Source organism: Strix uralensis, chromosome 20 (genome assembly GCF_047716275.1).
Source record: "Strix uralensis isolate ZFMK-TIS-50842 chromosome 20, bStrUra1, whole genome shotgun sequence".
NCBI classification, from domain to species: Eukaryota; Metazoa; Chordata; class Aves; order Strigiformes; family Strigidae; genus Strix; species Strix uralensis.
The window spans coordinates 5,115,621-5,129,335 of NC_133991.1; the positions used below are offsets into that span (position 1 = coordinate 5,115,621).

Below are 13,715 nucleotides of genomic sequence, written 5' to 3' on the forward strand. Positions count from 1 at the left end.
GGCTTGACTTCATTTCAGGTTGCTGTGCAATGTGCATATATTAAAAGGCATATGTTACAGGTTTCTTGTGGGGTGGGCTGGGTGGAAGGAGGTGACAGTTATTAGTGGCAAGACAGCCATATGGGACAAAAAAGCCGTTTAAGTATAAGATGACTTACAAATAAGGGTATTCCTTCCTCCTACAGGTGGTTCAGATAAACATATATATGTGCTTAATGTCCACATTTACATATTTGGTAACTAATTATTTTGAGAAATCTTTAGTTAAATTTGCTTTTAATTGGATAGGCTGCTCATGTAGGCTGGCAGATGCACACAGTACTTCAGAGCTGTTAGTGCCCAGACACAATAGCTGATTTTAGTTCCCATTTGAGTGCTTGTCTGAAAGTGCTTGGGAGGAGGTTTCTTGCCCACCAGCTGGCTACCCTTTATTTGCAGAATTTCAGTGGCATGGTGCCCTTCTTTCCACAAAAAAAAAAAACACTGGGAAGAAGCTACTCTTCCTAAATGTAGCAGTGGACTTCTTCCCCGAGGGGCTGCCCTTCCTTTTCCCTTTCCACAGCGTATCTAAAGAGCTGGCAGCAATTCAGGATAATTGGTACTTGCTGCTTTCAGCGAGTTCAAGAGTGTTTTGTTTTGTCTTCCCGAGTAACAGGTACAGTTCACAACTGACTCATCTGTAAACTTCATAAAATAGTTTAAAGCTTTATTTTTCTCACTTGTTCTCTAGAAGAGCTGCTTGTTTGTTCTTTAAGGGGTAGGCCTGGAAACATTAGTCTTGCTTCAGTGGGATGGAAGAACTGTTAATTCCACAGCAGTGTCGGGTCCCCTCTCTGTAAATTATTCAGTTATAAACCCACTTTAGTTTGGCTTACCGAGATGGTTTGTGATTTCTCATGACCCAGATATTCCAAAAGAAGGAGTGTTACTGTGGGATACTGTTAAGATGTACAGGCTGCAGGTATGGCTAATGCCCAGTGCTCCATGAAGGAGGGAGGCAGCTGAGGGTCTGGTGTCAAACATCTAGGTTGTAGAAAGCCTCTGGCAGGCACAGAAGTGGCCCGCTTAACTTTTCTGTGATAACAGTTGCCTTTTTGTTTGTTCTTGCCCCACACATGAAAGGGATCTGGCTGTGATGGCTACAACATGGCCAGAAATTTCTGTTTAGCCTCAAGATAGGAACACCATTGAAGAGATGTAGTACGTACAAGTAGTACTTGAATACTAGTTGAACAATCAAGTAAACCAGCATTCTTACTCAGTTTCACTTGTACCACAATCTTGTACTTAGTTGAGTTTATGTAGGCTGTCAGCATATTGGATTATACTTTTTCTAGTTCTCCAGAGGCTTGTAATTATGGCTGAGTTTTTGTGCTGTTTTTTCCCCCAACACCTGGTGGCCTGTTTTCCAGATAACACTGCATCACTGGGGGAAAAGGAAAAGAAAAGCATGGAATTTTAGTAAATATCAAAGTAGTATGTCCATCCTGATTCCTTTTTTATATTTCTCCATGCTGCCCCTTACGCATCAGAGAAGATCTCTGTAAAAATCAGAAGGGCTGTTCAGCTGTCATGCTAAAATTCTTTCCTGCTGTGATGCCTAGAAAATGCTTATTGAAACTAGACAATCAATAAATGGAGAGCATTAATTCTGAAGTGATTATAAGTGTATTTTGGTTTTTTTGGTAGGCCAATGGGAGGTGGACTTTTATTGCGTCTGTACCATCTGGTGCACTGCTCTTGGTGCGGTGCCATCACAATGCAAATAGAGGAGCACCTCAAGTCTTAAAATTTCTGCGTATCTTCAGAAGCACAAACAAGTGATTTTAAACCAAACCAGAAGATGCTTGGGTTTTAAAGAGAGGCTGTAATAAGACGGCTTCCTGCCCAGGCAAATCCTCAACAGAAGATGGCATTGCTGATTCCCCAGATGCAAAACATAGCAGTAATTTGAAATCAGATCTCTGTTGTTACTCAGAAATTCAACTAAGACTAAATCTGATCAGGCAGTAATAACTGTTTCCTTGCAGTTACTCAAGATGATCAATAGCACCCATAAAGCAGTTGTGTAAGTTAGCTGTGTAGCAAAGTCGTGCACATTTGTGATTGAGCTGTGAAAAATGAAATGGATCCTGTTTCATGGTATGTCTAGAAGCTACAATCTGGCTGCCCTAGGTCTAGGCCTAGTGCTGGTTTTGCTGTTTTATCCAACAGGCACAGAGAACTAAGGTAAGGCAGAGCAACTTTTCAAAGATCACTTATGGTGCAGTCAGGAGAAAATTATGCCTGTAAAACAATACTGTGCATAATGTGCTTAAACATTTATTTGAAATTTGCTCGTTAAAGCAAACAACAGAATTGCTGTTTGATCAGTGTAGAATGTTTTCTTATTTGTTGCATCTAGGCAGGAAAGATGAGCACTGAAAACAGTCGAGGGTCAGCTACGTGGTACGTACGGCTTGAGAAGATGATCTCGGTACTATTACAGGTCATCGCCTGTCTCACTTCTTACCCACAGGGCACAGATCCACTTGGTGGGACTTTGAAACAAAAGCAACGCGAACAGCAACCAGAAGACCCCGCCGGACTGAAAACCCCCCGCTGGCACTTCCATTAGCTGGGCTGGAGCTGGGGCAGCGGGAGAACCGCCCGTTGCTGCTGGGCTGCGCTACAGCCGCGGCGCGGCGTTGGGCGCCGGCGGGACCCCGGGGGAAGCCAAGGCCGCCGCCGCCGCGCCCAGGCCCCGGGGGCGTTTTCCGCGGGTGCGGGGCGTTTTTCTCCAGCGTTTCCCAACCCTCCAGCTCTGCCTGTCGGCGCTCTGCTGCAAACGCGGCCATCGCGCTGTTCCAACAGCCACCACGAGGCACCTGCAGGATCATCCGGGCAGGGCGCCTTATGGAGGGGGGAGGAAGAGAAACCCCCCGAGCGGTTAAAACCAGCTGCCGCCTGCCGCTCCCGGCCGAGGCGCCTCAGGCGCGGGCCGGAGGGCGGGGCGGGGCCGTTCCCCGGCTGAGGCGGGGAGGCGCGGCCGGTATAAAGCGGCAAGTGCGGCGGGCGCCCGGCGTGCCCGCGGCTCCCGCGGAGGGCAGGCGGCGGCCGCAGCGCGGGGGGGTGCAGCCGCGCGGGTCTCGCGAGAGCGGCGGGGCGAGCGGCGGGGCGGGCGGCGGCTCTCGCGAGAGCGGCTGCCCCGGACCCAACATGGCGGAAGGTAAGGGGGGGAGCCCAGGCGAGGGGCCGGGCGGGGCCGCGGCCGCCGGGTGCACGGGGAGTGCGGCCGGCCGGGGTGGCTTCTCCGCACGCAGGGGACCGGGGGCAGCCCCCGTGCGGGGCTCCTGCAGCTCCCCTATGTGGGACTGGCTCGGCCTTGCCCTCGGCGGGTGGGGCCGGCCGTCCCCGAGGTGAACGTGAAATGGCGGGAGGGGGGGCTCTGCCCGGCCCCGGGCCGCGGGCTGTCACCCCCGGGGGTCGGGCGGGCTTGGCACCGGCGCCTTTGCCCCGCAGGAGCGGGACTTCTGGGGTAGCTTGGCTCTGGGCTGCTGTGGGTGGTGGGGGGGCCGCCGGGACATCCCGCTCCCCGCACTTGGTGGGTCAGGCGGGAGCCGCGGTGGGCGATGCCGCCTGTCCCGGGGCTGCCGGGGCGCGGAGAGCCCGGCGCGGTTTGTCGGAGTCGCTACGGGCGGCGGCTTTTCTTGGAGTGAGGTGGGGCGGCTGTGCTGCAGCCTCCCGGTCACTTGCTGCTGGGAGTCCTTTTGTCAAATTTGGGCTCTGATGAGATCTGCGGAACTCCTAGACTGGTTTTGGTTTGCCATCAGTTACACCATTTCAAAATGAATTTAACTGAGGTAATGGAATTTGAAAAAACACTTGAATCTTTACAGTCCTGCATCTTTCTGCAAGACAGAAGCTTCCTCTTTTCCTCCCTGGAGGAAACTGAGTCGGCAAACTGAGCTAAAAAGCCCCAAGTTACAAAGGAAATGAAGGCTCTAACTCGCAGTGTTAAAAGCACAGCCTTCAACTCCTGAAGTGCAACTCTCAGTGGTAGAATTTTAAAACCACTTGTGGAAGATTAACTAGGATGTAGCAGATGCTGATCTTCTGGCATGCATCAGCTGAGAGGATGCTGCAGTCAAGCTGATTTAATAAATCCTTAGAGCAACTCCCTAACTTTGTGTGCTGAAATACCGCTGTTTCATATTTAGCTGACCAGCAGCTTAGGCTTGCTTTTAAGCCTTGGTGACCCAGTTCTGGTGGACATCATCTGTCAGAGATGTCTGTGGGTGCTGAAACTTTCCCCACTGAGACCCTCAAGGATCTGTGGCTATCGTTCAGGGTCCTACTCTGCAGAATGAACCTGCAGGTGATGCAAGTCCTGTTTCAGACATCTGTACTTCTCAAAGATTCTTTCCTAATCCAAGTAATTCTCTGATCTTGTGGCTAAAGAAAGCACATGACCAGTGGGTGATCCTGCATGAACAGGAGTAATAAGCTGGAGTTGTAGCTCTCCCCACTCAATTCCTTATGATATCTGGGTAGAGGGGCTCCTTCTGTCCCTTCAGACAAAGCACTTATCTGCAGCAATACTTTTCTAGTTAAGGACTGGTGATATTGGAGAGTCAGATGAAAGGTGAAGGCTTATTAAGGAAGGGACTTTGTCAGACTGTGGTCATCTGCTCAGAAGCTGAGTGCTTTTTCTTATGGAAGTGTTGTCTCTGGGTACAGAAGTTCTGAATTAGATTTATTGCAATTACAAGCTACAGATTGATTGAACAGTTTGTAAAGACAAAAGCCAAGCTTGCTTTTGTAATTTCTGTAAGAGTTCTGTACCATCAATACCAGAGGATACTAGGTAATATGCAGGCATGGGTAAAAATTGTTGGATTAATGCTTGAGTCTGGAGCAGGAGGAGGTACGCTGTAGTACTTTGGGGTGGTTGTCAGGGTAAAGATCATAAGTGTGCAAAAATGAGGAGGAACTAGAAAGCAGTAACTAGTATAGCCTTGGGGAGATGGGAGTCAGAGTGTGGAGCAGTGGATGGAAGGACCTGACCTGAGAGGGTAAGGAAATAATATATTTTTCTGAAATATTTCACTCAGGTCCACTTCATAAGTAAACAAAAATTTACCCATATTGCTTCTGTGACTGTTTTTGATGGGTGGGATGGGCAGTGTAATGGGTTCCACTGCACTCTAGTTTTTGGTACATCCTATCTGTTACCCCATTGCCTGTTGCCTCCCTGCTTATCTCTTTGGATTCAGATATCTAGCTGCCCTTGAGTACTTCTGTGCCTTCTATAAGAAAATGTCAGTAGCCTTTTCTGAAGTCCTTTTTAAAGTCTTTGATATGGAACATAAACTTCTGCCAGTTCATGAGAGGCTAGTCTATCTGCCAGAAAGCTGTTAACAAACACTGCTTTTATTCTCTTGTCTAGCCATCTGTTAACTCTGTACCTGGACTGTGGGCTCAGAAAAGGAGTTGCTTTGTGTATGCCTCTCTGCTGAACGCAAGCATCCTCTTCACTGATGCATGTGGATTGATGTTTACCCAGAGACTTACTAGTCCTGTCCAGTGAGGCTGTTCTTTCAGTGTCTTGATGCAAGGATCTTCATTAGATGTGTGTATGCATGCAGTAATTGTACATTATACTTGGGAGGCAGTCAGGTGAATGGTCATACGTAATGTGGGCTGGTAATAATATGTGCTCTGCCAAAATGATGCCAGCTTGGAGATACAATGGTCATCTTACATTGATTTTTAAAAAGTGATGACACTTTGCCCCCTTCCAAAATTGAGGACTGTAGACAGTAAACCAGGAGTTGTGGTGCTTCTACCTGAGATTGAGCAGGTTCCACTTTTGAAGCAATTCTTATTTTAAGCAACTCTCTTATTATCTCTTTAAATGAACAGTATACAGGGAAAACTTGAGGCTTTGCTGCTTTGCAGTGAATGTTGATTAACTGGACATTGAGGACTGTCTCGAATGTGCACTTGCAATGTGCTGTAAGATCAAATATTGCCTGCAAGTGTGCAGCAGTAGCCACAACACAACTGGTGTGCCTGTTGTGTAGATGAAGAGAAACTCTTCTTTTCCAGCTCTTGTAATTCTTAGAGTAAGCAAATACCTATCAGTCCCTCTCACTGAGGTTGCAGGAGGTGTATGCTGTCAAGCTGAAAAGAAGATTTCTCAAAGCTTCAGTTCTTTGAGGTACTTTCACTGCCAGTAAGGACTGTCTTGGATTGCCCTGGAAGCAGCAGTAACAAGCTTGATTGTCAGATATGCATAAAGCTTAAGCTACTGCTGTTTGAGGGTTTAAGGTATTTCTGCATTGTGTGCTATTGACTTCAGAGTAATTTGGAGCCAGTGAGCTGACTTTGGCAAAATGACAGTATTTGAAATGTTACCTTCTGATATCAATTCTTTATTCCCACCTTCACACTCTCATTGCTTGACTGGAAGATGCAGTATTTCTTTAAGATGATACATGCTATGAGGTTCAGCAGGCAGTGTCTTATTCCTAGCATTTGAATTTGTATGGCACCTAAAAATCTCACTGTATGAATAGTGGTCGTGTTCACACACTAATTTTTGGTGCAGTTCTCAGTGTCTCTCTGATCATTCTTGGCTCCTCTCAGACTTCTGCTCTCCCTGCTGTAACAGTAGGGCTTGCTTTGTGCCACCCTTGACACCCTCCTTATGAATCAATTGGGACGGAACTGTTGCTCAAGAGACATGTCCTTCTAGTTCTGGGAACACTGAAACTGCATTTATCTTTAGATAAAAAGACAGACCAGAGCAGAATTTCAAACTGTCTTTGAGGCTTGTTGTGGTATTGGTAGTGCAACTCTGAAATCATAGAATAAGGAAAGAATCCCAAAGGAGATGGTATCTATTAACTTTTAAAGGATGAAGCTAAATAAAAGGCTGTTGAAGGAAGTACACTGCCAAACCTGCTTAGGTAGTATTAACTGGGGAGAAAGTAGGGTAAATTACCTTCTGTTTATTCATTACAGTACTTGTTAAGTTAAAAGACTTATGAGGGAGCATTTGCTGCAGCAATCCGTAGAGGAAAGACTAAATGAGGCATTCTGTCTGCAGCTGAGCTGGAGGAGGATGCTCTGCCCTGGGGACCTGTGTTGGAGCAAGGCCAAGGTCAGCTATGCTGTTGAGCTTTTTTACAGAAGCAAGAAGAAAACACTGGTCAATAGAGCTCAGTTTTTCACTGTTTGTAGTAGTGACTTACATTTAGTAAATATTTGAGGAAAACTGTTGAACAATGAATTCCTGGCTGATAGGGAGTAATCTTGTAGGAACTTTCCCACTTAAAATCATTGGTTGGCTTGCAAATTTCTCTTCCCTGCCCCCTCTTGTTTTAGGACTGGTTCTGGATTTGTACCGTATTTGGAAAATAATGATGGGGGGAAATAATCAGTTAAGCACAATGATAGCTACATATAGTTTGTGCAGCTAATCCATAAATAAGTATTCATAAATTGGACTGGTTTTAAGTACCTGTACAGATGTTTCCTTGCAGCAGCAAAGTAGAGGTTTTGTACCAGTTAAGTGTGGTGGAAAAGTGGGTTCTGCAGTGGGATGGAAATACTTGATCAGGGATCAGACTCCCAGGTGCTGTCACTGTGCTACTCCTGGGTTGAAATAGCCACCATGGACCCGACTGCGTGTAGCGGTGCCTTGTCAGTGGAGGAATGTGTGTGTGCCAGTAGCAAGAGGAGTTTTATATATTTTTGACTGGCCTTTAAAACATAGATTCTGGGGAGAATCTGTTTTCCACTCTGGCCATTTCTTAAAGAGTTTCTTAGCTGACAGTGTGAGGAGTTCTAAATGTGTCAGTTAAGTACTCTGGGGTAGGCATGCTATGTCAGCAACTGTTCTCATGCTCACTTGTGGTTGATGCCTCAGCTGTAAAGTCAAACAGCATCTTAACTGGAAAAATGGGTAAGAACCAAAGAGTTAGTCTTCTACCCCACCATAATTCCCACAGTCATGGACTCCCATAGTTTTAGAAAGCTTATGACATTTCCTGAATCCTGTCCAGTCAGGACTTTCTTTGTAAGTGGCTTCTATGACTGTGTTCTGATGATTTTTTTCATGTGTTTATGGCTAGCAGTGGTATAAAATAAAAGGCTTAATATGGGGGGCAAGATGCTCAAGTAGCGTGGAAGAGGAGAGACTCTTACTGGAGTGTTTCATGATTAAACTAGATGTGTAATGTGCTTGTAGGGTTAAGTTACCCTCAGATGCAAAACAAAGGTGTGCATGTTTCAGCCTTGTAGTAACACTGTGTGCCTCTGCAGAGGAGGTGGCCAAGCTGGAAAAGCACCTGATGCTTCTCCGCCAGGAGTATGTAAAGCTGCAGAAGAAACTCGTTGATACAGAACGGAGATGCAATCTTCTGGCTGCCAAGGCTAACCAAGACAATGCCAGCGACACCTTCATCAGTCGACTTCTTGCCATTGTAGCTGAACTCTATCAGCAGGAGCAGTACAGGTAAGAAATGCCCCTTTGGAGAAGGGGGCATTACAGGAACCTTTGGCTTTATTGACTGTAGTGGGTACTAGTCTTAGACAAGGAAAGTGCTTTCTCTGCTGCGGGATAGGAGTAGGGTCCTCAGTTCCAATTGCAGTTGGAAGAGTATGCTGAGATTGGGTAGCCTACTGAATCCAGTTCTTGAATCGAGCTCTAAGTAGAAATTCATCTGAGACTGACATTTAAGACAAGTTTAAAGAAAACTGACCGTTTTCACTGTCAACACCAAAGCTTCCTTGGAACAGAAGTCATTTTAAACTGATCTGTGCTTAGTTGATGGATTAATTACACAATGTGCCTTCTGCCAACTGGAAAGCCCTCCTTTCTTGAAAGGATATGTCTTTGAAACAAGTTCTGTACTCCTGTTGAGGGTAAAGAAGCTTGATTAAATTAGCTTGTCTGGTTGTGTGATGTAACAGGTCTTAGTGATATGTGTGACTTAGTGGTATAAATGATATTGTATCTCTGAATCTCAACACAAAATTAGGTTTAATGGTTTCTTTTTCATAGGCATGTTAAGGATCACCTTCAATACCCTAGATCCCTTTACTCATTTAGTTCCAAGACTACAATGACACTTGCCAATTTCTTTGTTATTAATGAAAGCAATACCAATATAGTAAAGGAATCCAGTCATGTAAGGGGAAAATACATATTTTTGATTAAAATTTCCTTCCCCTAGCATCTCTTCATGAGCCTCCCTGAGAAAAGGCTCTGTGTCTGGCCAGAACTTATAGGACACTGGGTGAAAGATTTGTTAGATAGTATATGTCAGAAGAGTTGGATCACTTTATTTCTGTTCAGCTTTTAGTTTTAAGGGCATAGAGTTGTTGTCAAAAAGGACCTGTAAATCATAAAATGACAAAGGTAGCAAGTCCTAGTGCAAGTTTTGTTAAGTAACATCTCTGTATTTTGTACTGTAGTTTATAGCAGTGCTTTGATTTAGAAAATGGCCTGGGAAGTACGTACACAGTCAGAGCATTTGCAAGCTATGGGATTTTAAAATAAGCAGGGCAAGTACTTCCTAACTATGAAGGATAACCTGGTGTTAAAGGGGTCAGGATGAGATCAGTGTTCTTGACAGCTGGTCTCCTGGGAACTGGGCGTTCTTGGAGTCTGCCTTGTACTCACGCTACTGTCAAACATCATTTGTTCTCTTGCTGGTCTTGCCTGAAACCATTGGTGCTTAGCTGACAGTATTAGTATGGACACTGTGACATAAATATTTAACCTCAAGATTGTTGAATTTTTCTTATCTTCTGCAATAATTCCATTGCAGTTTATTCCTAAATGGTTAAAAAACCCCACTCAAACACTTTAAGTGCTAATGACTCTTTGCATTTCTCCCTAGAAAAATAAGAATTGTATCATTTGGCAACATGTTCTACTTAACCAATTAAATGTGTTTTGATGTCTCTTGAACAACTTGAACCTAAACGTGGGTACCAGGACACAGACACTATGGAGATGCGGAATCTGTATGTATCTAAGCACAGGGGAAGTGTGTGTTATACATGTATGTGCTTTTTTTCTCTTACCAGTGATCTGAAGATAAAGGTTGGGGACAAGCGCATCAGTGCTCACAAATTTGTCTTGGCGGCACGCAGTGATACTTGGAGTCTTGCCAGCCTTGCCTCAACAGAGGAGCTGGATCTGTCAGGTCAGTCATTGCTTACCAGTATGGTGCTTCGGTTGTCTTTAGGATGACTGAAAGGGCCTGTTGGGAAAAGGTTACTTATGTACCTTTTGGACTGCTGCTATCCACAAAAAGTGGTGCTTAATCTGTTAATTATGGAGCTCTGTCTCTGAAACATGGTGGTACGCTTGTGAACTTGGTGCTAGTGCTAGTTAAATCAATAACCTACCTTCTTTCTCTTTAATGAACAGGGGTTGAGAATGGTGGCCTGTTTATCTTTCCTAGAGTCAACTACATAATGAAAAATCTATATGGAGGAGCTTGATTTCTTTCTAAGGACAGGGCTTTTTGAGGCAGTGTGCATAATTTCTCTGAAGTGTGTCATGGGAATACCTTGCTTCTTGTTAACATAGTGTGTGTGGGAAATGAATACCAATACTGATGTGTTCTTGAAAAGTATTTGCTTTTGGCACTTTGATACCTTTGCAAAATAGATGAGGAAGAGAAGTTTTCTAAAACACAGTCTTCAAGATGGTGTTTTGTTCTGCTGTAGCTGTTTCTTGCATGTACTTACATGGGGAAGTGTTTGTGCAGGTTGAACCTCTTGACAGGCTTTTCTTCTGTACTTAACAGTATTGAAGAGTCTTATACAATTAATTTGTGAGCAATAAAAACAGGCATGAAGTTAAGCAGGTTTGCTGGCTGGTATGTTGCATATTAAACATTGGCTTCACTTTCTGCACTTAATCTTATCATGAATCCTACGTGCAGACAAACTGGAAAGAAGCAAGTCACAGCAAGCTAGCTTTATGAGACAGCATTGGCTTTCTTACCAAAGGATTTATGGATCCTTCTGCAGCCACAAGAAAACAGATGCCAGGGAGGTTTTAAATTGAGTGCTATGCTAGCAAAAGATTATTACCAAAAAGCTCTTATGTTAATTGTAGTTTTGTTGCAAGTGGCATTTCTAGCTCCATGCTTAAACTAGTCTGAGAATCTCAAATGTAACACTTCCTACTAGAGAATGATCATTAAAATAAGTGCTAGTGATACTTTCTGCTGTGTAAAACTGATTTTTTTTTTTTTTAAATAAAATTTGATAAATGGCACATGGATTAGATTATAAAATGGTTGTAGCAAGCAACAAGCTGTTCCCTAAAAACAGTCATGGTTTTCTTAAGAGGTTCTCCTAAGAACTTGCAAGCTAAGATTTCTGGAATTGTAACTTCAAACTACAGGCAGCATTTAAAATTGAGTCTTTTTAGAGTTCATGTAATATGGAGAATTTTCTACTCTTTAAGAAGAGTAGAAAGAGATGAACACAGGTTCTCTTGTTGGGAGGGAGAAACTGAACTCTTATCTCTGCCAAGGCAGAGCTGATATTACCACTCAAGTAGTTTTTCTGATTACTTCAAGTTTGGCAAAAGATGCTTGCCTTACTAAAACCTCCCTGTTCCTTAGGAGGCAGCCTACATGCTATGCCAAGTACTGTCTGGTACTCCGCAAATAACCTGGGGCAACCCTCCATGTATAGGAGATGTTTTAGGATGGGTATTTCAGTGTCTTAAACATGTATGGTTTTGTTTTAAAAACAAACAAAACAGCTTAAGGGACTAATGTTATTTTTCTAAATGAATGGTATTTTTTGTTGTAATTGGTCTGATCTTACACTGTGGAGTAATTCTTATCTACATCCTTGTAAGTAGGATTGTCACTATACTTCTGACTAGGTGACAAAGGTCCCTGGCCAGTGGGTTTGTATATCTCGTGTCCAGTGGTGTAGGTTTCTATTTTTCTTGCTGTGTAAAAACATCAGGCTTGTGATCAGTGATGTAAACACCTGAAATCTAACTAGCTTCTTAAACTGACTCTTTTGGACCTTTCTTAGAAATGGTGCCCAACAGTTTAAGTACTTTGCAGGCATTGTAGGTACTTTTGTTGGAATGCAACAGTTCATAACATATGGCTATAATGTAAAAGAGGGAGGATTCTTAACTCGAAAAGGGGATTTGTGCTTGTCAAATGTAGATGTGGATTTAGCCATATGTGAGGGACCAAAGGCTGTAAAGGGACATCGCTGGCCCCTAAATATGCAACATTTGTGTGGCAGGTATATGTTACAGAGCTCCCTGCATTCTCCACAGTGTTCCAGTGGAAAAAAGGTTTTCCTGCTTGGTGCCAGCATTCTTACAAGTTTAAACTTCTAACCAGTTTTGCTTCTCTTCTGACGTTTTGGCTGAACTAAAGCAGTACAGTTTCAACAAGGCTATCTTTTTTTTCCATGGTAGCTGTGACTTTAACAGTCAGAGGAATAGCAGCTACTTGAATAGACGATTGTTCTTTGGGTGTTCTAGTAATCCCTGTTGCTCCCCGTACCAGATGCTGACCCAGAGGTAACCATGGCAATGCTGCGGTGGATCTACACAGATGAACTTGAGCTAAGAGAAGATGATATCTTCTTGACAGAGCTCATGAAACTAGCTAATAAATTTCAGCTCCAGCTGCTTAGGGAAAGGTGAGTCTTGGTAAATACAGTGAATCTTCCTGAACCCTTGAACCTTGTTTGAATAGAAATAAGATGGTAGCTGCTGGCAATTGGATAAAACTTTGCTTTTTCAAAGATAATACAGCATGACATTCAGTTTATCACAGGGAATGAAGCCTTGCACTACACTTTTAAACTGTAGCGGTTTTTCTCGTAGCTTTTATGTTTACTTTCCAGTTCCTCTCCCAGTCAAACGAATAACCCTAATTTGGCATTAAGAGGAAACAGAGATCAGTACATTAGTAACAAGCTCTGCATTGTTGCAAGAAAGGAATTGTTAAAGAGAATGCTAGGAAGAGTCAATGGCAAGTAGCTTGCAGTATTAAAATACTGCAGGTGAAAAATTTTTAACTTAAATAGCTGCTGTTCTGTGCATTTTGGCGGCAACTTTTCTTCATAAAGAAGGTTGATGTAACAGTACCATGCTTTGCCACTTTGAGATTATGATTACACCATTCTAGTAGAGGCTAGGTTGTTATCTTGGATGTATAGAGTGCTCTAAATAAACATTCAGAGTTAGCAAGAAACCTGAATGTACGAATTGAAACCCCTGCAAGTTTTGTACAACTTCAAAGCCTTGAATTTAGTCAAAGATAAAGTACCCTTTGATATGATAATCTTTTGCCCAAGGGGTGTCTGGGGCTGTAGCAGTACATGGCACTCATAATCTATGATTTAAGTGTGACTCAGCGTGAAGCAAACTAAATTGCTGTCAAGTCTTCTGAACAAAGAAGTTGATATGTATAAGGCCAGTGCTAAAACTGCCTTAAAGTTTTGTAGCAGCCTAAAACAGTCTTCATGTTGTACTACCTAAACATTCCTCAGTTGTTGTCTGGTCATGGAGGTCTAGTGACAAGTCCATGTGCAGTATGCTACTGGTAATTATTAGATGGCTTGGTAGGTATCTGCACCTGGAGACAAGTATTTCCATTGTTTTGGTCTTGATATCTACTTGGAGATCACTGACATGTTTAACTTCATTTTGAAGTACT

At 43.7% G+C, this 13,715-nt stretch overlaps 1 protein-coding gene across 2 annotated transcripts in view; it reads left to right on the forward strand.

The window, feature by feature from the left end:
- The first annotated feature begins 3,145 nt into the window (after positions 1-3,145).
- Positions 3,146-13,715, forward strand: part of ANKFY1 (ankyrin repeat and FYVE domain containing 1) — a 34,223-nt gene continuing 23,653 nt past the window's right edge. Inside the window, exons 1-4 of one of the 2 annotated variants that reach the window (XM_074890560.1) lie at positions 3,146-3,208; positions 8,311-8,503; positions 10,084-10,202; positions 12,558-12,693. In XM_074890560.1, coding sequence (XP_074746661.1) covers positions 3,199-3,208; positions 8,311-8,503; positions 10,084-10,202; positions 12,558-12,693 — 458 coding nt within the window. In that variant the 5' untranslated portion in view covers positions 3,146-3,198. The remainder of the gene's footprint in view (positions 3,209-8,310; positions 8,504-10,083; positions 10,203-12,557; positions 12,694-13,715) is intronic. The other variant, XM_074890562.1, reaches the window with a different exon arrangement.